The sequence below is a fragment of the Phyllostomus discolor genome, chromosome 9 (genome assembly GCF_004126475.2).
Source record: "Phyllostomus discolor isolate MPI-MPIP mPhyDis1 chromosome 9, mPhyDis1.pri.v3, whole genome shotgun sequence".
NCBI classification, from domain to species: Eukaryota; Metazoa; Chordata; class Mammalia; order Chiroptera; family Phyllostomidae; genus Phyllostomus; species Phyllostomus discolor.
Window position 1 is genome coordinate 82,924,583 of NC_040911.2, and position 21,374 is coordinate 82,945,956.

The 21,374-nt window shown below is 47.0% G+C and overlaps 1 protein-coding gene across 2 annotated transcripts in view; it reads left to right on the forward strand.

Annotated features, from left to right (window-relative positions):
- LOC114506266 (signal-regulatory protein beta-1-like) overlaps nucleotides 1-20,314 on the forward strand; it is an 85,927-nt gene extending 65,613 nt beyond the window's left edge. The window contains exons 4-6 of one of the 2 annotated variants that reach the window (XM_036009651.1): nucleotides 12,868-13,176; nucleotides 17,389-17,497; nucleotides 19,415-20,314. In XM_036009651.1, the coding sequence (XP_035865544.1) occupies nucleotides 12,868-13,176; nucleotides 17,389-17,495 (416 nt within the window). In that variant the 3' untranslated portion in view covers nucleotides 17,496-17,497; nucleotides 19,415-20,314. The remainder of the gene's footprint in view (nucleotides 1-12,867; nucleotides 13,177-17,388; nucleotides 17,498-19,414) is intronic. The other variant, XM_036009650.1, reaches the window with a different exon arrangement.
- Nucleotides 20,315-21,374: the final 1,060 nt, after the last annotated feature.

Below are 21,374 nucleotides of genomic sequence, written 5' to 3' on the forward strand. Positions count from 1 at the left end.
CTCTTCCTTCCTCCAACTTAGCTGCTGGTGAAAATAAGGAAGCTGAAGCCATAAGCTGACTACATCGTAGGGTCCTGGGCTTGGACACATCCTGTAATGGCAGCCCCTTCTTGTCTCAGTCCCCAAGTGGGGCATCACCATGAAGGTCTCATGGGGTGAAGTGCCCACTGGAGAGCAGAGGCCACAGGCAGGAGAAGCACTATTTCCTGCAGGCCTGTCCAAGCATCTCTGGGAATGAACATGAGTTACTCTTCCTCCTATAGCTGCCTTCTCTGCCTGATTCTATGTCCCAATCTGGAAATAGAAACTGTCTGAAATCTAGAAGTGGGCTACTGTCTCACAGCCATTGCACCACATCCTGGGCACTTCCTCTTCTATGACAGGAAGTGGAGCCTCTCTCCTCCCACAGAGCAGAGTCCAGGCTCCCCCAGCACACAGTAGGACAGAGCAGGCTCCTCAGGCCTCCAGGATGTCTGTCCCTGCCTCTTGGCTCTGCCCTCTTCCTTGCCTGCTGCTAACTCTGCTGTTGGGCTTCACAGGTGAGCAAGCCTTGTGGTAGATTTTTCTCCTTCTCTCCCTGGATCTTTTCCTGCCCCTGAAAATTTAGAGCCTCCAGGAAAACAGGGAGCATCACCCAGTGCTGTCACAGAAGGCCAAGAAGAGTGCAATCTCTGAGAGCATGAAATCAGGGTCCATTGTTTTTCTCTGTGAGTCTATTGCCTGAACCTGGGTACCAGAGACATCAAAACAGATGATGCTTCAAACCACAACAGCGACAGCTCTGTGAGTATATGAAATGCTCTAATCTGCACAACATCCCTGTGTGAGAACTATGACTATTATCTCTAATTTGCAGATGAGGAGACAGAGGCACAGAGAGTAACTTGCCCAGTGTTGTCTAGGTAAGGCAGAGTTTCCCCCAGAATTCAAGTCCAGACCAAGCAGCTCCAGAGCTCATTCTTTTAACCATGTGATTCGGGTTCTCAGGGGAGGTTGACTATGGAAAATCAGAAAACACAGAGAAGTAAACCAAAGACTAGTCATCACCCATCAGGCCACTCAGAGACCCAGAGTTCAGATTCTGCTGTTCACTCAGGAACTTTTGTTTATGCTGTGTTCCATGGTTCCCATGTGCCAAGTGTGTTACTGAGCTTTGATATAATCATTTCTATTGCTATAGTCATTTCATTTAATCCTGAGAACAACTTGTGTACTAGCATGTGAGGCCACACTTCTATACATACTTGTGGTGCATGTATCTGTGTGTGTGTGTGTGTGTGTGTGTGTGTGTATGAAAGGGATGAGGGAGTGTACACACACAACCCTACATGAGATTGAAAAACGTCTTTCCTTTCTGTTCTCTTCAAATCACTTTAGCCTATATGCCATGATTGAACATATATTTAGTTCTCTCTGTCTCTTAGGCACCCTCTCTCCTTTACTTCTTTAAATGTACCCTTATCCTCCCCCAAACTCTTAAGACAAGCAAGCTTCTCCTTTGGTAAAATGAGTAGAATTTTGTACATTATACTCTTGGCCTCCCTCTTCCATGATGAATGGGGGCAAGGAGGAAAGGGGGGATTAAAAGATACAGAGAATCCTGCTTGTATGAATATAGAGATACCTCTATATTCATAATATAATATATTATAATATAATAAAGGGGTAAAGAGAATCCTGCTTGCATGAATATAGAGATACCTGTATATTCATAATATATCCTATAATGTCAGATGAAGCATAAAGCCCCAGGAAGTAAAATGAGTAATAACCTGTCAATTTCTTGAACACTACCATGTGCAGAAACTCTTGGAAATTGCTGTGTCTCTTATCTCATGTGATCATTATAGCCAAAGTAGATTCCCTTGTCACCCCTAATTACAGAAGAGAAAAAAACAGAGAGGTTCAAGGTCACTCAGTGATAAATGGTAGAGCTATTATTTGAACTCAAACAGCCTCATCCTAGAGCTCATAGATTCCCCCATTACCCCACATCCATCCCATGAGATTTCTGACACTTGGGCTAGTGGGTGTGGAGCCGGGTGGGTGCTGGGGGAGGGGGGTTTGTGGTTTTCTGCTCTCGGGTTCTTCTGCTTCCTGCATATGCACAAGATGCTTTTGTTTTTAACTAAATCATCTCGTTGGGAAACTCAATGTCTCCTATAAATACACAAATTTTCACACTTTAGGTAAGCTTCAGAGTGTCAGGGAGAAACATGACTGGCCAATTCTCACATATAATGCAACTATCTATTAACTACTTCCAATGCACCAAAGCATTATCAGAACTTGGGGTTTGCTGGTGAACAGAAGAGTCTAAGTAGCTGCCCTCATGGAGTTTATATCCTAGTGGGGAAATGACAGTAAACAATAGACATAATTAATCATTAAATATTATAGAATGTCAGAAAGTGGTAAGTTTTAGAGGGAAAAGAAAGTATTGCTGAATAGGAGAGTGGGGGGAATCTGTAAGTTGGGATGTATGTTAAACAGGGATGTCTGGGTGGGCATCACTGAGAAGGGGAAGATTGAGCCAATATTATAGAAGGTCAGGAGTGAGCCTTGGTGTTATCTGGGGGAAGAGCCTTCCTGTCAGGGAACAGCATGTGCAAAGTCAGTGAGAGTAGAATCATCTGCTCTGCAATTATTCAAGCTTTTTCTTTGTGTGAAAAGTTTTCCATTGCAAGGTTTTAAAGAAAGAAGGTACATAATGCGACATAAGTTTTAAAATATCACAGCATTTAGTTGAGTATAGACTACAACACGACATAGAGAAAAGCAGGTAGAGCATTCATACAGACAGAAAGAAATGACTGGTACCAGGACAGGAGCAGTAGAGACAGGAGGGAGATGGAGACCTGGGTGCATGCAGATGGGGAGCCACAGGGTTTCTGATGCACAGGATTCAGGGTGGGAGAGCAAGACTCCACATGTTGGTGACCTGAGCATCTGGAAGAATAAAGGTGCTCAGGTGAGATGGAGAGAGCTATGGGGGAAATGCAGGCATTCACTTTGGACATGTTAACTGTGAGCTATTCATTTTCATCCAAAGAAAAGTGTGAGTGTCCAGTTAGACATACAGCCCAGAGTTCAGGGAAAGGCCTGGACAGAGGTGTAAATATGAGATTTAGAGATGCACGGATGGCCGAGTTATATATCCAAGGCAGGTCCTCTTGTCACCTATACCTATAGAAGAGAACAGAGAAGCACAAAGGGGTTTAAGGTCACTCAAAAGTAGGTGATTTATCTATTATTTGAACCCAAACAGTCTCATCCTAGAGCTCACTGGTGTCCCTGCTATGGCACATCCATCCCATGAGATGTGTTCCATTGGACCAGTGGGTGTGGGGAGGGGGTGGGTGCTGGGGGAGAGGTTTGTGGTTCTCTCTCCTGGGTTACTCCTCTTCCTGCACATGCACCAGATGCTTTTGTTTTTCACCACATCATCTAGTTGGGAAACTCGGTTTCTGACATAAATGCTATTGATTTGCTGACTTAAGTAGGCTTCAGGATTTCCAGGAGGAGTCGGACTGGGCAATTCACACACATAATACAAATATTTATTGGATTTGTGTGATGTACCAGGAACATTATGGGAACTTGGGATGTGCTGATGAATAAAAGAGACAAGGTAGCTGCCCTCATGGAGCTTGGATCCCAGTGGGGAAATGACAGTAAACAATAGATAGAATAAAAATAGATAATATAGAATGTTAGAAAATAATATTTAGTGGGAAATTAAAGTATTGCTAAATAGGAGAATTGGGGGAATCTCTAAGGTGCTATGAACTTTAAACCGTGTAGTCTGGGTGAGCATCCTTGAGAAAGTGAGGTTTGAGCCAGATTAACAGAAGGTCGGGAGTGAGCCACGGTGTCATCTCAGGAAAGAGCCTTCCTGTCAGGGAACAACACTTGCAAAGGCCATAAGAGTAGAATCTTCCTGCTTTGTGCAAGGTTTTGAAGAACGAAATTATCTAATATGACATAAGTTTTGAATTATCATAGCACTTGGCTGAGAATAGACTCCAACAGGAGATAGAGAGAAGTAACAGAGCAGTTATGCAAATAAATGACTGGTACCAGGACAGTAGCTGGTAGAGTCAGGGGGAAGTTGCAGACTTGGGTGCATGGGGAAGGGGAGCCACAGGATTTCTGATGCACAGGATTCAGGAACAGGGAGAGCAAGACTCCATGTGTTGGTGACCTGAGCATCTGGAAGAATGAAGGTGGCTCAGGTGAGATGGAGAGAGCTGTGGGGGAAACTCAGGAGTTCACTTTGGACATGTTAACTGTGGGGTGTTTGTTTCCATAGAAGGAACATGTAGTGTGGGCAACTGGACATACAGCCCAGAGTTCGGGGAAACACCTGGGTCACGGATGTAGATGTGAGATTTACAGAAGTACAGACTCAGAGTTTGTCATTCCCAGCTCCTCTCCACGCTCTGATGTCTCTTCTCTCTTCCTCCTCTCTTCCCTTCACTTCTCCTGTCACTCCTGCATTCCTGTCATTCCTGTCACTCCCGTTTTTGTCTCAACTGTTCAGCTTCCCTGTCCCCATCCTTCTTGTCCTGACCTCAAATTCAGTCAGTCTCCTCTTCTTGGCAAGAAAGAACCTGCCCTGTGACAGCACATGGCCTCCCTGGGGGCTGTGTGGTCACAAACGTGCTAAGTGGGGGGGTTTCATCAGCTCACACTCTGCAATAGTGACCCACAGATTTTCTCCCTGAGCAGAAGCTGAGAAACAGAGAAGAACACAGGGTTTATCGGTGGTGCCACAGCTGCCTCCTCTGAGGGACTTTGTGTTTTTTTTTCACCTGTGATTTTAGTGTCACACCCATGAAATTATTGCTAAATCTGAAGAAAAGAAAACACCAGCAAAATGAAAGGGAACCAACCGTATGGGAAAACATATTTGCCAGTGATACCTCAGACAAGGGTTTGATCTCCAAAATACATAAAGAACTCACACAGCTGCATTCCAGGAAGACAAACAACCCCATTATGAGGTTTTCTTTCAGGGCCAAATTCCTTTAAAACATACCCAGCCAAATGCATTCATCCTTAAAACTTCTCACTGTTTCTTTGTTTGTTCATTCATCCTTAAAACTTCTCACTGTTTCTTTGTTTGTTAACGTTTTTTTATAATCTGAAAGACTTTTGAAATTGAACCATTACTTAAAAAACTTCTCCTCTTTACATCAGTTCCTACCTGAGGCCCACGTTCAGCAGCACAGTCCCTTTCACGGGAGATGTTGACGTTGAGGTAAAGTTGGGGTAAAAATTCACTGAGTCTTTAGCAACTAGTTTCGTCATCATTACAAGATCAGCCATGGCTGCCTTAGTGTCTCAGCCACACATGGACTGACGGACACACTCCTTCTCCTCAGGCTGGATGGGTCACTATGCCAGCAGCCGTACAGCTCAGCTGGGCAGCCCAGTGTCACAGGGAATGGCCCAGCACACACCCTCCAATGCAGGCACCAAACAAAACCGCTTGGCGGGAAAGATTTAAACCCACTCTTTGTCACATCACTTTACCTCTCAGTGCCTCAGGTTCCTCATACCTGATAGGGTCTCACATTATAGGTGTGTTGTGAGATTCACATGTATGACACATGCTGTGTGCTCAAATCCAGGCCCGTTCAGAGTGTGCACTCCATCAATGAAAGCTGTTGCTGATAAACACTTGACAAAACCCACAGGATCACACATGGAAGATAAATAACTGCTCTGTGTTTCCCTCCAGGAGGGGTAGGTGAGGAGCTGCGGGTGATTCAGCCTGACAAGTCAGTGGCAGTGGCAGCTGGAGAGACGGCCATTCTGAGCTGCACCATGACCTCCATTTCCCCTGTGGGGCCTGTACAGTGGTTCAGGGGGACAGGGCCAGGCCGGGAGTTAATCTACAATCAGAAAGGAGGCCACTCCCCCCGAGTAACAATTGCTGCAGATGTAACAAGGAAAAACAACACGGACTTTTCCATCCACATCAGCAACATCACCCCAGCAGACACCGGCACCTACTACTGTGTGAAGTTCCGTAAAGCAGAGCCTAACAACACGGAGTTCAAGTCTGGAGCAGGCACTCGGCTCACCGTGAGTGGTGAGTACAGTTTGGGACCCTTCATTCCTGCTGTGTGACAACAAGTCCATAAGAAAAACCTCCATTCTTTGAGCAGCAACTATGAATCAGGTGTGATCATGGGTACTTAGAGTCAAGGTCTGATTGCTGGTCTGATGTCACCCCTCCTGCAGGTCAGGGAAGTTGCGGCCTGGAGATCCTGCTATCTTCTCAGGCCCAATGGCTGGCAAATGGTGGGAAAAGTCTGGAACCCCTATTTGCCTGGCTTCTGGGCACGTCCCTTCTCCAATGCTGTCCAGCCCTTTGGTTCCAGGGATGAGGGAACTGAAGGTCTGAGGGACTCGCCCATCATGAGGTCAGGCCTCACCCCTGCCTCCAGAGAGCACTCCCCTCAGTGTGGCCGAGCCCCCCTCACTGTCACTCACTGACACCCGCTGGGAGCCAGGCTCCGCCCTGGGTGCTGAGGGAGCTGCAGGGGACTGAGCAGGCAGAGCTCTTCTCCCATGAAGCTTCCTTCTCCTCCCTGCAGCTGGGAGAGACCCATGCAGGGCAGGGAGGGGGACGTGTTTCTTTATTTCCTCCTCAGAAGCATCACAGGAGAAGATATTTCTAAGGGTCACACACTCCCTGTTTGCTCTGCCAGCCCTGCAGGGAGGAGGTGCCAGAGGTTGGGCGCTCACTGTGGGTCTGTCTGATAAACCCCCTTTATTTCAGGGACCTGGTCACACTGTCACTTGGGCTCTGATCAGTTTTCTCAGATGTCCTGCACTCTGGGAGAGGGTTACTACAAGTGTGGGTGCCTTCAGGGTCACCCCATTAAGACAGCAAAAATGTTCACTTAGAGTTTCTGCCAGAGACCCAGGATCCCGAATCCTAGGATGTCTGAACACAAAGCACTGTTAGACCACCCTGCCTGACCCCCATGCAAACAAGGGAGCCTGTGGCCAAAGTGTGACAGTAGTTTTGCCTTTGTTCACATGGCCGGTGCGTGAAGTCATCATCCCAGAGCCCTATCTGAGTCCAAGGAACATTCCTTCCTGTCCTATTGTAAGAGCCTCCTCTTTCCATGGAAGACCTCACACATAGTAGGTTCAAATTAAAAGGTTATTACACCAAACCATTGAACAAAAAGCCAGAATATTCCTTTCATTGTTTTCTCAAAGGTTCAGGTGCCCTCACTTTCAGACCCTGAAGCCCAAGGTCATTGAAATCCACTGGATCCTTCAGCCCCATCCCCCCAAATCAAGCAGCCACATCAGCACCTAGAGCTGCCCCTTCTTCAACTGCTGCCTCACCCTCCAGTGTAGGGAGACAGCATCGTTCACTGACAGTCTGTTGATGGATATAAGTTGTTCCCAACCTGTGGCTATTAGAACAGTGATCAGGGGAGAACCTTGCCCTTGTGTCACTAGATCAAGAGGGAGATGCCCACTGGAAGTGGCATTGCTGGGTCAGAGGGTATGTGATTTTAATTTGTGTGGATATTGCCAATTTTCCTCCTTGATGTGGTAGCAATGGAGTCTCCCACAACCCCTGAACATTGGCAGGGAAGGTGGTTTTATCCCAAATTTTCTGATATTACAGTAGTTCCTAATAATGTGTCCCTTGCCTAGGCAATCACAGGCAGTGTGTGCCTCCATCTCAGATCTGCTGCTCCTGGTAAAGTCCTGGTTCCTTCTCCCCAAGAAGATGCCCTGGATGAGAAGGCAGGGAGGTGGGAGTGGGCAGGATCTGCAGTGTTCTAGGTACCGTACCTTCCCCATGATGTTTACTCTTATGACCAGTGCTGTGACCGAGGTTGTTGTTGACTGATGAAGACACTAAGGCTCAGAGCGGGGAACTGACTGGTTAGCAGGTAGGGAAGCTAAGATTGACCCCAAACAGCCTTACTGACAGCCCCTGGTTGTTGCCACACCTCACTGTGCTTGTCAAAGAGTGCAGAAAGCTCCAAACTTGTCTTTTAAAACTTCAATTGTTTTGTCTTCAGCTATAAGCACTTTTTAACAGGTTCTCTTGGATGGGCAGGATAGATAACCTTACAACCCAGATCAGACATGTATGCAAAAGTCTCACCATGTGCTGACCCTGCTCCTAGTGACAGGACTCAGCATACAGAAGAATTTGGGAGGCCTTCCCCCTCTGTTGTGCTGTTTGTCCCTCTCTGAGCACCTGCAGGAGCAGCCTGGGGACAGTGGCCTTGACAGAGCAGCAAACAGGGATCACAGCACCCCAGAAACACCTTGAATAACAATCCTGGACATGCAGACTCAGGAAAAGGAGGGGAAGCCATTTCCTAGAAGCTGGTTGGGGCCCTGCATGAGCCGAGTTCCTATTCTAGACTCATTTTCCAGGAGGCCATGTCTTTTGTTTATTGCGAGAGGGTCTCAAGTCCTGGTCACTTGGAGTTGACTCCTCCCTATTATTCCTTAAAGTCAAAATTCTCACAGAGCAAAGAGGAGTATGCAGCCAGTGTTGGGCTCTGTGTGGATGGACATGAATTGGGGGCCACAGCAAATACCCCAGAACCTAGTACTGAGTGAGGGACAGCCCCTCCATTTCTCTCAGCCTCCCTTTGCTCCCATGTAAGATGGTGATAATCATGGGCTCCTTTGGGAGAGTGGAAGGATTTGAGGTGCTCTGTCTGAATCTTCCAGCACAGAGCTGCTCCCAAATTGGGTGTTATTTCATGTCATGGCCCACTCTCTCTTGCTGGCCGCATTTCCTCACCTGCAGACAGTGGCTGCTCTCCCCACCCTCTGCAGGAAGGACTGAGGCTACAGTGAGCCTGGTGAGAGGGCAGAGCCTCAGTGAGTGAAGGTGTCCTCCCCAACCTGGGCACTCTTGGGCAAGTCTCAGTGTCCCTGGGGCCTCAGTGTCCCCATCTGTGCAGGGGTGATAGTCCCAGCTCCCACTCAGGGGTCTGTGAGGACAGGAGGGGATGTCTAGAAAGCCCCCGGTGGGCAGGTCAGGGTGTCACTGAGCATCAGTGCCCAGCTGGTGAGTGCATTGGCTGAGCTCCCTGCCTGGTCCCAGATCCCAGCTCTGCCACTTCCTGGCCTGTGACCTCTGACACATCGCTGCCCACACTGTGCCTGGTGTCCTCATCTGTCAGGGACAGCACCAACCTCACAGAGCAGCTCTGAGGATTGAGTGAGTGAATGCATGCGCAGTGGTCAGAGCAGTACCTGGCACGTAGTAGATGTGTGATGAGTGTGGTCTATGCTATGCCAAAGACATAGGGCCTTCGATGGGACACTTTCCTTCCCAAGCCTCAATATGATGTGGTTGTAGGTGGAGTTCTGTGCTGTTCACCCTTCCCTGCTCATTGGAATCACCTCAGAAACTTTGAAAAGGTCCCCAGACCCTGGCTCCACCCTTGGAATTCTGATGTACCCTATTTTTCGGACCATAAGATGCATGTAGGTTTTAGAAGGGGGAAATTTTTGAAGCAAAAAATGTGGTAAAATATTTAATAACATAAATAGCATAATATTTCACCAATGTAAATGTAAGCAGAACTCAACAACAGTATTAACAACCATTATTCCTCCCAAATTTGGGGGCGTGGGCAGGGAGTGAGTCTTATAGTCTGAAAAATATGATAAGTTTCAGACGTGGGTCTGGCAGCTGAAGTTCTTCACTATCCAGAGGCTGAAGACCCTAAGCTGGATGTTCTCTGGGGTCACAGAGGAAACCTCGTATTCCTTCCCCTGGCAGAAGTGGCTCCCCCTGCTGCTGGGATGTGAGAACAACACATTTGGGTAGTGCTGGTGCTTCAGAATCTCCTGTGCCAGACAGCTCATCAGATGACCTAGAAAATGAGCCTGAGTGGAGGGGCAGGGACACCCTCCCTCGGAGCAGAGGGGGCTGAGAGTGGCACCCTGCTGTCTCTAGGCCTGAGGACGTGCACCTAGACACCCTGTGAGATCCAAGCTCCATGGCTGGGGACACCTTCCTATGTTCAAACACATGTATGTGTGAACAGTCTCTGAAACCCCACAAATACTAACTGCTCAGTCCCAGAGCCCTTCCTGCCCAACACACCAGCTTGTCAGTCCTGGAATCTGCTCTCCTTTTTCAAAATGCTCCCAGTTTCTGTAAATAGCTGATGTGCAGGGAAATGCCTGTGACCTATTGTGTGTTTTGAAAACTAATTCACCAAACTTGTTTCCTGAGGGGAGGGAGCATTAAAATGAATAGTGAGAGAACCCTAATTAGGTGGTTTCTTTGCTTTTATTTTCATCTGGGTGTTTGCACAGCAGCTATGGAAAGCAGGGTTTGAGACTTTCCTGGGTGTTCCTGTTATGGGTTTGTTTTTTCTTCCCACAGAACAAATCAGCCATGTCAGAAAGAGAAATACCAGATGTCATGCTACAGTCATAGGTGTTATTTATTAAGTGCCTTCTATACACCAGTCTCTGTGTTTCACAAACCTCCTCACTCCTCCTACCAGGTGGTGTTTCGATCCACTTCATGCAGAAACAGACACTGAGGCTCAATGACAAAGAACAGAGATGCTAAAATTAACCCAAGGGCAGAGAGGCGAGCCCTGCCCTTTGCTCCCTGTGTGCCCTTGGCCAGCCAGGTTCCTCTCTCAGCCTCCTCCCATGAGTGAGTTCACCAGGGCCAGCCTGCAGGGCAGCAGGAAGGTGAGCAGCTGAGGGGGCAGAGGCATCAGAGCATTGGCAGGAGCCCAAGAGGCTCTTGATCCATAGTAACTGATCCCAGCATCTATCCCCCCAGTGACATCCAGGCTGCTAGGATTTGCATGACTTCTTCAAGTGACACCCCTTTAACTATGTCCTCAAAATGTTTGATGAGTTTTAGGAAGCAAGGTGGATGTTTACAAACACTAATGCTTTTTCATATTTGATGTCTGTCCACCGTTAGAGAAAGTGTTGGGTGATAATTAACAATTTCAAGACACCCTGCAGAATCTTTCCACAGGGAGAAACAGCACTTGTTTTGATTCAATGATCCTTACAATCAGTGCAGATCCTTTCAGGACACGGGGGTGGGGGTGGGGGGTGCTGCCTGCTTCAGGGGCCTGTGTCTGCATCTCTTCTCATTTCATGACGATTGGGAAACTAACCACATTTGACTCTCTTGGCACTTTTCTTTTTGAAACCAAAACATACCCCAGAGAATAATTCAAAATCAGAAGATCATCCCAAACCCATCCCTTGAAATTGAGCAATTGACACGTGTTCGACCCTACTGGTATATTTGTTCAAATAATGAAAATTATGGAGTAAACTTATTAGTGCTTGAAGGGAGAGTTCCAGATATAAATTAGATCCAGGTTCAAGATGGACCTGTGTTTATTTACCTTTGCGAAGCATCTTCTGTTTCACTCAAAGCAAAACAACTTCCGTTGCTGGATTTCACCCTCCCTGCAGCCCAGGAAAGAGAAGTGCCTGCTGTCCCCTGTCACAGACGGGACTGGGATGTGCCCAGGCTGCCCCTCTCCTCGGCTGCCAGCCTGTTCACTCCATGGGGTCCCGTCCCCACTGCTTCCCCCTCATTCACTCTGTGAACACTGCATGTGAGGTCAGGGAGGTGTCAGGGGAGGCCAGATAGGGGAGTTAATACGAAGAGGGAGAGCGCTCAGTGCTGTTGTTCACCAGCCCAGACAGGTGGGAGGTCACCTGGGGGGGAAGGAAGGTGCACTTTGAACTCAGGCCTGGAGCTGCCTCTGGGCCCTGCCCCTCACTCAGGGTTCACCTCTGGGGACCAGAGTGTCCTGCTCTGATGGATGAGGATGATGACACGCCCTCCCAGCATTGTTAGAGGATAGAAGACAATATATGAGAAAGATCCTTACAGAGTCACATGCTTGTCACTGGTGGTGATGGTCACAATTGTGTTCATTGTTCATTGTGCTCCTTTTACAGCCCAACCCTCTCCCCCTGTGGTGTCAGCCCCCACAGGCAGGGCCACACCTGGGCAGACAGTGAGCTTCACCTGTGAGTCCCATGGCTTCTCCCCCAGGAACATCATCCTGAGATGGTTCAAAGATGGGAATGAGCTCCCAGCCTCCCAGACCACTGTGGACCCAGAGGGAGACAGCCCTCCCTACAACATCTCCAGCACAGCCAGGGTGCGGCTGGCCCGGGGTGATGTCCGCTCCCAGGTCATCTGCCAGGTGGACCATGTCACCCTGAAGGGGGGCCCTCCTCTTCATGGGACTGCCAACCTGTCTGAGACTATCCGAGGTAGATGCCCCTCACACCTGGTTCCTACCTTCTAAGTGTGTGCCTCCTCCTGCTCTTTGTTCCAACTTAATTTCCCAGGAATGTAATTCCTGACAATCCTTCCCATCACCAGTCACTCACCTGTCACTCACCAACTGTTTAATGGCAGTGACCAGGTGATCACCTACCACTGTACTTGGTAGTTTCATCTACTTTACCAATAGCAACTCCAATAACTGAGCACCTACTCAGTTATTGGAGCACCTATAACTGAGGAGCACCAAGCACCTATAAACCTGGCCACTATGTGTTTGGTGACTTCATTTATTTTGTACAGTGATTATGTTCCAACTGCATTCCAGGGCTGTGCTTGGTGATTTCACTCCTATTACCCTAATAGCAGCTCCCAGCTTATGAGCACCTACTGTGTGCAGGGCACTGTGCTTAGTGATTTCATTCACATGCAGATCCCCCATGTCTGAGTACCTGTCCCCTGTGATACCCTTGCTGAGGTTGGGGGGCTATGTTATGCAGCCCACACCTGTGATCTGTCTTTTCCACGAGGTCAGACCTTCCTGTCCTGTGCTCTTTCAGTTCCGCCCACCGTGGAGGTTGCCCACCACCTCATGGCAGGGAGTGAGGTGAATGCCTGCCAGGTCCAGAATTTCTACCCCCAGCACCTAAAGCTGACCTGGTTGGAGAATGGAAACATGTCCCAAACAGAAACGACCATGACTCTCAAAGAGAACCAGGATGGGACCTTTAATAAGACAAGCTGGCTCCTGATGAACTCATCTGCCCACGGGGAGGCCGTGGAGCTCACCTGTCTGGTGCAGCACGATGGGCAGCCGGCCATCAGCAGGAACCTCACCCTGGAGGCCTCGGCTCACCAGAAGGACAAAGGTAAAGTCCAGGGAGAGACCTCTATTGCAACTCACCCAGCTCTTTTTAAATTTTACTGTTACCAATAACATTTAGTGCTTATTATAGAAAAAATCTGGAAGTTTATTGATAGAAACTAGAATTTGGGAGGGATCCCCCTCCCTAAACTACATACTCCAAGAGTCACCACTGGTAAGAGTTTGGTGCATGTATTTATAGATCTGTTCACATCAGTACACATTAAAGAAAGAAAGAGGGACAGAGATCGTGAGCTCAGTGTCCTGACTCTCCCTTCCTCCTCCTAACTGTCCCTGTGCCCATTGTCCATGTCAACCCCTTCCTCCTCCTTGCTCTTTCCAACCTCCTCCTGGTCTCCATTCCAACCTAGACTTTTCCATCCCCATCAGTAAGGTCACCCAGCAAATGCCTGAACCTGCTGCTCTGTGAAATTCCAGAGGGGGAGCCCTGAGGATGTGGAGTTTGAGTCAGGACAAGTCATCCAAGTGACCATGGGTGGTGCCAGCACAGGCCTCCTTTTCCCCAGATTGGGACAGTGGACCAGCAGTCATCACACCCATCTGCCTGCAGAATTGCTCAGAGATTCCCTCATACACAGCTGATGTCTGCGGGGTCAGTGATTCTATCCCATTTTGTTCCTGATACGAAAATGAGTCATTCCTTTTTTCTTCCATCAGTCTTGGTAGAAAATTTTCAGTTTATGGGTTTCTTCACAGATCCCACTTGTTGTTTCAGTGAGTTTCTATACTTTCAATTTCACTGATATTTGTCTTCTTTATAATTTCTATCCTGCTGCTTGCTTTGGGTTGATTTTGCTCCCCCTTTTCTTGTTTCCTGAGGTAAGAACATAGATTGTTGATTTTAGACTTTTTAAATGCAACACCTGGGCTGCATTCTGGGCTGGGGTGATAGGGTGGTGCCACTTCCAATGCCTGAATGCCGAGTTCCTTCTCCCATCCTCAGGTCCCGAGCTAGTGTGCCTTTTCTCCCATGTCTCCAGTCCTCCTGTGCTGGAACCTGGTGTTATCTCCAGGGGTCAGAGCAGTGCTGAACAAGGAGAGCAGGAGAGACCAGTCTCTGCCACATTCCCTGCACCATCCTGGGTTTGCTTTAGAGTCTCCACCTCCCACGTGTCTCAGAGCAGGCAGTTACTTCCAAGTGCCCTCAGTGGGCCTGGCCCCACACACTGCTGAGCACTAACCTGGAAATGGTTTTTGGGCTGTCTGGGTTGACTGGCTGAAGCAAAGTGCAAGATACGTATGTGACCATCTGCACTGGGATGTCACAGTCTGTACCAGCATCTGAGGATTCAGGCCACTGCAGTCCTGGGCCAATGGGTGTGGTGTAACAATGCATGTCTTTTTGGTCATGTTTATGGCATTGAGATGTTTTACAGTATTTCTAGATGGATAAACCTCTCTTCTGTCAATATAGCAAAATCCACATTTATCAATGCAGATTTGTAGTAGATGACTGGTTTTGTAAATGAGAACATGGTTTTGAGTCCCCATAGTTTTTCTTCTTTTTTGTCTTTCAGAACTCTAAATTTTCTACCTCCACTATTTCTATTTCCAGTTAACTCTCAGTTCCAAACAGCCTCTTTTTTCCCGGTTATTTTTTGCCTTTTACCCACAGGAGTTGTGTGCTTAGAGTTGTGCCTGTCCCTTCAATCTCATCTGTCCTTTTAAATATTCTTTTCTCCTTGCATTAGCCTGTACTGAAACAAATTGCCACACATTAAGTGTCTTAAACAACACCAGTTTATTATCATGAGCTCTAGAGGTCAGAGGTCTGCAGTGGGTGGGCAGGACTGGGCTCCACCTGGAGGCTGTAGGGGGAGCCTCTGGGTCCCTTGCCTTTTGCAGCCCTAGACAGAGGCTGAGGCCTCACACCATGCTGAACTCTGCCCCTATCATCCATCACGTCTCCTTTTCTGGCTCGCCTACCTCCACTTTCACTTGGAAGGATCTGTGAGTACATTGGCTCCACTTGGAAAATCCTGGATCATGTCCCCATTTCATTTTTTAATCACTACAACTAAATCCTTTTGCCAGGAAATGTAACACAGCCACAGATTATGGGGATTCTGTGCCGATCCTTTTGTCCAGACTTACTTTGAAGCCTTCTGCTATGCTCTGTCCTCTGATCTCCAGGACACTCTGCAGTATTTCAGAGTTAGGGTGGATTCAGTATTGGTGGTGGTGCATCCCCAGTAGCTCTCAGCCCCTCTGTTAGCTGCCCTGTGCCTTGTGCCTGAGTGAGGGTGGGAAGGTGCCACCTGGAAGATTATGCTATGGGGTTTGATGATTTTTCTCTTTTAACTCACAGGGTTTTTTTTTTACTTTTTCTGTTTTTCTATTCACATAATACTGAGAGCCAGTTGTGTGTGTATTTACTTTGTTTTTGTGTGTGTGTGTTTTCTTTGGTTTGGAGAGGCCGTATTTGGAGATAAGTAGCTGTGCTGCTGCTATTGTCCCCAGCAGCTCAGAAGGGGACTGAAGGTTGTTGGGTGCTCTGGTCCATAGGCCCCTGTCTCAGGTCCCTTATTTCCCAGTCAGGGCCTCATTTAAATGGAGAATTGAACTTCTCTGTCCCTCTGCTATGCCTAGAATTATGTCCTTGGCCCAAATCTCAACTTTTTCTACCCTCTGACTCTAGAAGAAAAGGATCTGAAATACTATCAAGAAGTCTTCTGACTCACACTTAAACTTTTCATCATCTGTCTCCAAAGGAGTGATGCCCCAACAATAGTCATCCAATCCCATTGTCCTTATAATGATCATTTCCCAACTCACTTCCAAATGCCTGATGCCCAGGTACTCTCTTCCTCTGGTTACTCCATCCCAGTTCACCACTGGTGAGAATTTTAACAGTTGCAACAACAGGGCCTGCTGGGCCCTCCCCTACTGCACTTCCCACCAGTCCTCTTGACCAGCCAGCTGATGAGTGATCCCGTTTCCAAATTGCATTTTAGAGTTTGCTCTCCAGAAGACTCACAGTTGACTCCCACAAGTCATTTGCCTTGGAAGCAAATGCTAAAGGAACATAAGAGTGTGAGAAGCTCACTGTGGGGAGCTGTCAGGGTCCACATCCCTGAGGGAGTAAAGGAGCAGGACTAGCAGAGGAGCTGCTGAACTGCAATGCAGGTACCAGACTTGGTTGCTCTATAGGGACCTGGACAAAAGAACAGTCTCTGAGAGTTGTTTATGTGGAGGGGAGGAGGCTGAATCTTTATACTCCTAGTCTAGCCAGTCCTCTACCCAGGCTGCCCTCTAGGGTGGTTGCAAACTTACAATGAAGCTCTCTTTACCTGAGAGAAAATCCCAGAAAGACTCTCAGATGAGAATTGCCATTCTCTACCTTCCCACATGAATTCCTCAGTCCTACATTAAGGACTATTATAATTATAAAACTGTTTAATATCTCTTTTTATTTAAAGAAAACTGTCTCATTGTAAATCTGCAAAGAATCTAAAATTGTGCTTTCCCATCTGACTTTCTGTGTCCAATAGAAAGGTTTCAGCTGACATTGACAATGGGGTCAAGGCTGGCTGAATCGTGTTTCAGTTCCTCCCAAACATGTGACATTTCCCTGAGTGTTCCAGCCAGCAGGTCTCATGAGATCAGGGCAGTGAGTCCTCCCTCCGCTCCTAAGAACATGGGTCACCCAGCCCTGTCCATGGTGCCAGCAGAGCAGCACTGCAGCTCTCTCACTGTGAAATCGGTCCTCAGTCTACTCAATTGCTCTGTTCACTTTTGTTCCTAAAACTCTGAGAGTTTGGACCTGTCCCCATTCAAAAGACAAGGTCTTAGAGTCATTGTATGGACAACAGTGATGAATTTTTCTGCATTTGAATCTGACTAATCTGTGCTTTCCCTAACTCTCTGAGCCTCAGTTTCCTCTTCAGAAGGAGTAGAATAGTAACAGCCCCATAAGGGTGTGAGGACCAAGTCAGTTAATCAGGTACCTCACCTACAAGTCATTAAGCACACATTCTCTCCACCCGTTCCCTCAAGGAAGACAACCCAGGCAAGCTAAGAAAGGGTTGATTAATGATGAGGAACCTCTTTACCCTGATTTCTGCCTTGAGCCTGAGGCCAGAGAAGGATTTGAGAGATTCAGAGCATTGATGGGCATGGGTAGCATCAGACAGAGTAAGTGGAGGACCCTGGGAATGGTCTCCTCTAATGGCTCCTCCCATTTCTCTGTTTTCAGGCCCAGGACTATCTACTGACATCCTCATAGCGGTCCCCCTAGGCTTCAAGGTGCTGCTGGTGGCTGGTGTCTCTGCCCTCTATGTCCACAGGAAATGGAGAGCCTGACTGTAAGTTGTTGGGCAGGGAGGGCAGACCAAGGTCTGTCCCAGAAGGGGCAAGGTCAGTAGGAGAGGCCAGCCCACAAGTCACACATGGTCAGGGCTTATATGATATTAAGAAAAGGTGACTCAACTATCACTACTCCATTAGTACCTTCTGAAGTCTCAGGAATCACTCTAAGGGGTTCCCAACTCACAGGAAATGTGTGTGTGTGGGGGGGGGGTTAGAACTTGGTTTGTACAAGTGTTTTCAAAGGGTGTTCACACAGTCCTAGGCCTTCTGTGCAGGAAGTGGGTAGAGGGAAATTAATGCGGGGCAACTACAAGGGTGGATATCTCGGAGATCACCTCTCAATTTTTTTGATCACTGAGGTTCCTAAAGGCAAAAGGATCTACATTTTAGAATAATGTTCAGAAGTCCTAGATCACCGGCTCAGAGGGGTTGTTCCTAGCCTAACCCTGTGGATGACAGAGTGGAAAGAATGGAAACAAGGGTTCAGAACCTGGGGAAGAAGGTTGAGGGGGCAGAGTCCTATGTCTGGGACTTCCTGTCCTCTCACAATGGACATCCCAGGAGAAAGACAGTCCAAGACTTAGGAGACATTCAGGGAACATGTCTTAAATGATGAGCAGATATTTATGAGTGGATGTTTCCCACAAGTCCTTCCATCCTCCCCTTCCACTTGACTCCCTCAGTCTCTGCTGCCTCCTTCTTTCTATGAGGGGCCCAGCCTAAGAGACAAAGTTGACTAGAAGCTTCTGCTTCCGCTCAACCCAAATCAGCTGCTCACAGACTCCTGCTGTTCCTTCTCACAGTCCTTGATGCCCCCAGAGCTGGATCTCCATACATGATCCTCTCACAAACACACACACACACACACACAAATTTCCAAATTGTCTGCTGCTCTATTATCGTATACACATGACTTATATGTGATAAGAAGGAAAAATGAGCTGCTGGGAATGGAGAAAATGGAAGAGACTGATACTTATGCAATCAGACCTTTACCAATCACTGTCAACCAGGAGCTAGAGGAAGAGAAAGCAATAATATGACCAAGTTGCACAATTTGATACAGCAAGCTAGTCACATTAATATTGCTAGTGGTTCAATAATGGATATTCCATTTTAAAATATTTTGATTGCTCTTTAAGGATAGTATGAAACTGAGGAACAGTAAGTTCAAGTGAGTTGAGATTTCTCCAGGCTGTAGGAGTCTGGAGTGGGGCTGGTCTTGTTGAGCTGGATGGGGGATGAGGGGCCAGATCTTGATTCAGACACCAGAGATGCTCACTTTTCTTCCCTAGTTTTAGTAGATTTTCTTGGTCTATGTTATTTCCCTTAAGGTATACCTTTAGGATTATTTGTGGGGATTTTAAGTGATTTTTCACCAAAGGCAGTCAATGAATATGTCTTAAATGAATGATGAAATGAATTCTTTCCTTTTACTTAGGGGGTATTAAATTTCTTTATTCTGTAAAATGACATTTCCAGCAACTGTCATACTATTTCAAATTTTTCTTTCTTGAAAAATTAAGGTATACAATTATTTTTCAACAATGTGTTGACCTATAGTGTCTAAGTGTAGGAATCTCTGGACCTGATGACCCATTAAAGACCACACCATCCTGTGATCCATCAGACACTGAGGGGCAGTGTGTCCACAGTTCCTTAGAGAATCAAGCAGAGAGGTTCCCCTCTGAAGTCTAGTAGGCAGACTTGTGTTCAGATACTGGAAAACACATACCAGCTATGCGACCATGGGCATCTCACTGACACTCCATGAGCCTATTTTCTCCTCTGAAAAATGGGAGTCAGGCTGCCTCAAAGAGCTGTGGGAGCTTTAAAGGGGAGAACAATGTGTGAAGCACACAGGGCCTGGAACAAGGTTGTGTGTGATAAGATCCTTTTCTTCCTTTGTTCAGTGAGGAACTCACACCATCTGCGGGTTTCCAGCCCTGTGAAGAGACGACATTGAAAGTGTTCCAGTGGCCTGGCTGCCTGAAGATGTTCTCAGACTTTTCTGGGAAAAAATTCCGTACTTGTAGCCTGGCATCTGGATCCAAGAATCTCTTTACAGACAGCAAGAGTGACATTTGCTTCAAAGTTGGGGACACACTTGCTAACATAAGGGGAAACTGAGGGAAATCAATGTAATTGAAACTAGGCTCTAACACTGGAAGAAGACCTAATAGTTTTGGGTTTGGGGGGGTTGTTTTGTTTTGTTTTGCTTTTATTTGTTTCAGGAAATAACAGCAGGTCTTCTCACAGAGCCCCAGGGACACAAGACCAAACCACATCAGACTGGTCTCAGAGGCATGGGCATGTTCAGAAAGTCAACAAATGAACTCCAATTAACCCTGAAGGGTGGCCTGAAGCTATATTCACACCAACCCAGAAACTTTGAGCACTGACCTGGTCCTCAGAGACAGTAGTCAGAAGTGACAGAGGCCCAGGAACTGGCACTTGGCCAGGCCCCTAGACCTCACCCAATGAGACCCTGCCCACGAGGAATTCCTTTATACCTTCTCTCACCTTTCCCATTCCTTCCCTTTGATAACTTAGTGCCAAAATCGTCCAAGCAAGGATCACAAATTGGAATTAATTAATATATGTAACTCCTTCTTACCATTATTTTTAAAATTTGCTTTAAGTCTATATTCCAAGGTGTGGGAGGAGACTGGTGTGAGCCCTCTCTCTTGTCTCCTGGTTTGCCAGTTGAACAAATAATTCTTTTCTCTATGAAACCCTGTTGCCTCAGATTTTGACTTTTCTGTAAGCATCAGACATCAGACTGGCTGACGTGTTGGCTAAAATGTAAAAAATAAGTTTTTATTCTTTTAAGCAAAACCTAATGATTCAAGATTGTGACTTAAGAGGCACCTGAACTCACCTTCACCCAGAGACTCACTGAATTTGTTACTCATAGAGAGAGAGACACCAAGTCAGGAGGCCTTTCTCCCCTGCCTCAGTGCTTGTCTTGCCTGCAAGAGAATAATTCAAGTGAGAGACAAATACATATAGTGGAAATGAGATAGCAATTTTATTTATGAAATACATACAAGCACAAAGCTGCATGCTGGCACCCAGCTAGTCTAAATGCCCCACATATAGAGGAAAGAAACTTGTAAGTTTGTGCTATACACTTGAGCCAAGGCTACAGCTGGGTACTTGGCTAATCTATCTATGCCAACTATTGTGGTCCAGGGGTTATATACCTTAGCTAGTTCCTAGGTTTCCCCTCTTCGCTCCTTGGGAATAATGTACAGCTACAAAGGCTTTCCTTCTCAGTAAATGCTCTTTGTTTTACTTCGCAAAATTTCTACAGAAGCTCCCTTTCCCAGCATAGAATCTCAAAAACTAGCCCTCCTTCCTGCACCATTCCTGCTCATGACACCCAGGACATCCAGCAATCTTAGTAAAACCATTACATCCACTTACAGAAACCCTTTTTCTCAGTACCAGCTCAAGAAATCTCCCCTCCTCCTGTGCTATTTTGCTTGGAACTCCTGGCAGTCTTATCAAACTGAGCTCAGGACTGCTGTGTTGATTGGTGAGACACGTCTTCCTTTTGCTTCTAGCCTCTTGTATTAAGTGCTTTGTCAGATTGTGTGGTGAGGGCCCTGCTTTTATTTCCCCTCTGGCCACTCATTCCTAGCTGCTACCTCCCAAATCTATAGCTATTAGAGCAATGATTCCCTGAGAAAGAAATCCAGAAACTATTTGGGAGACTCCCATACATTGGACACTCAAGAAAAAACCCACATCCAAGCAAACAGAAGAGAATGAGACACAATCTCACCATAAACCCCACCCTCAGCACAGAGACCTACAATCAGGAGAGACACACAACCTGTAGCTTCTGGAGGAATAGGATTTGGACCC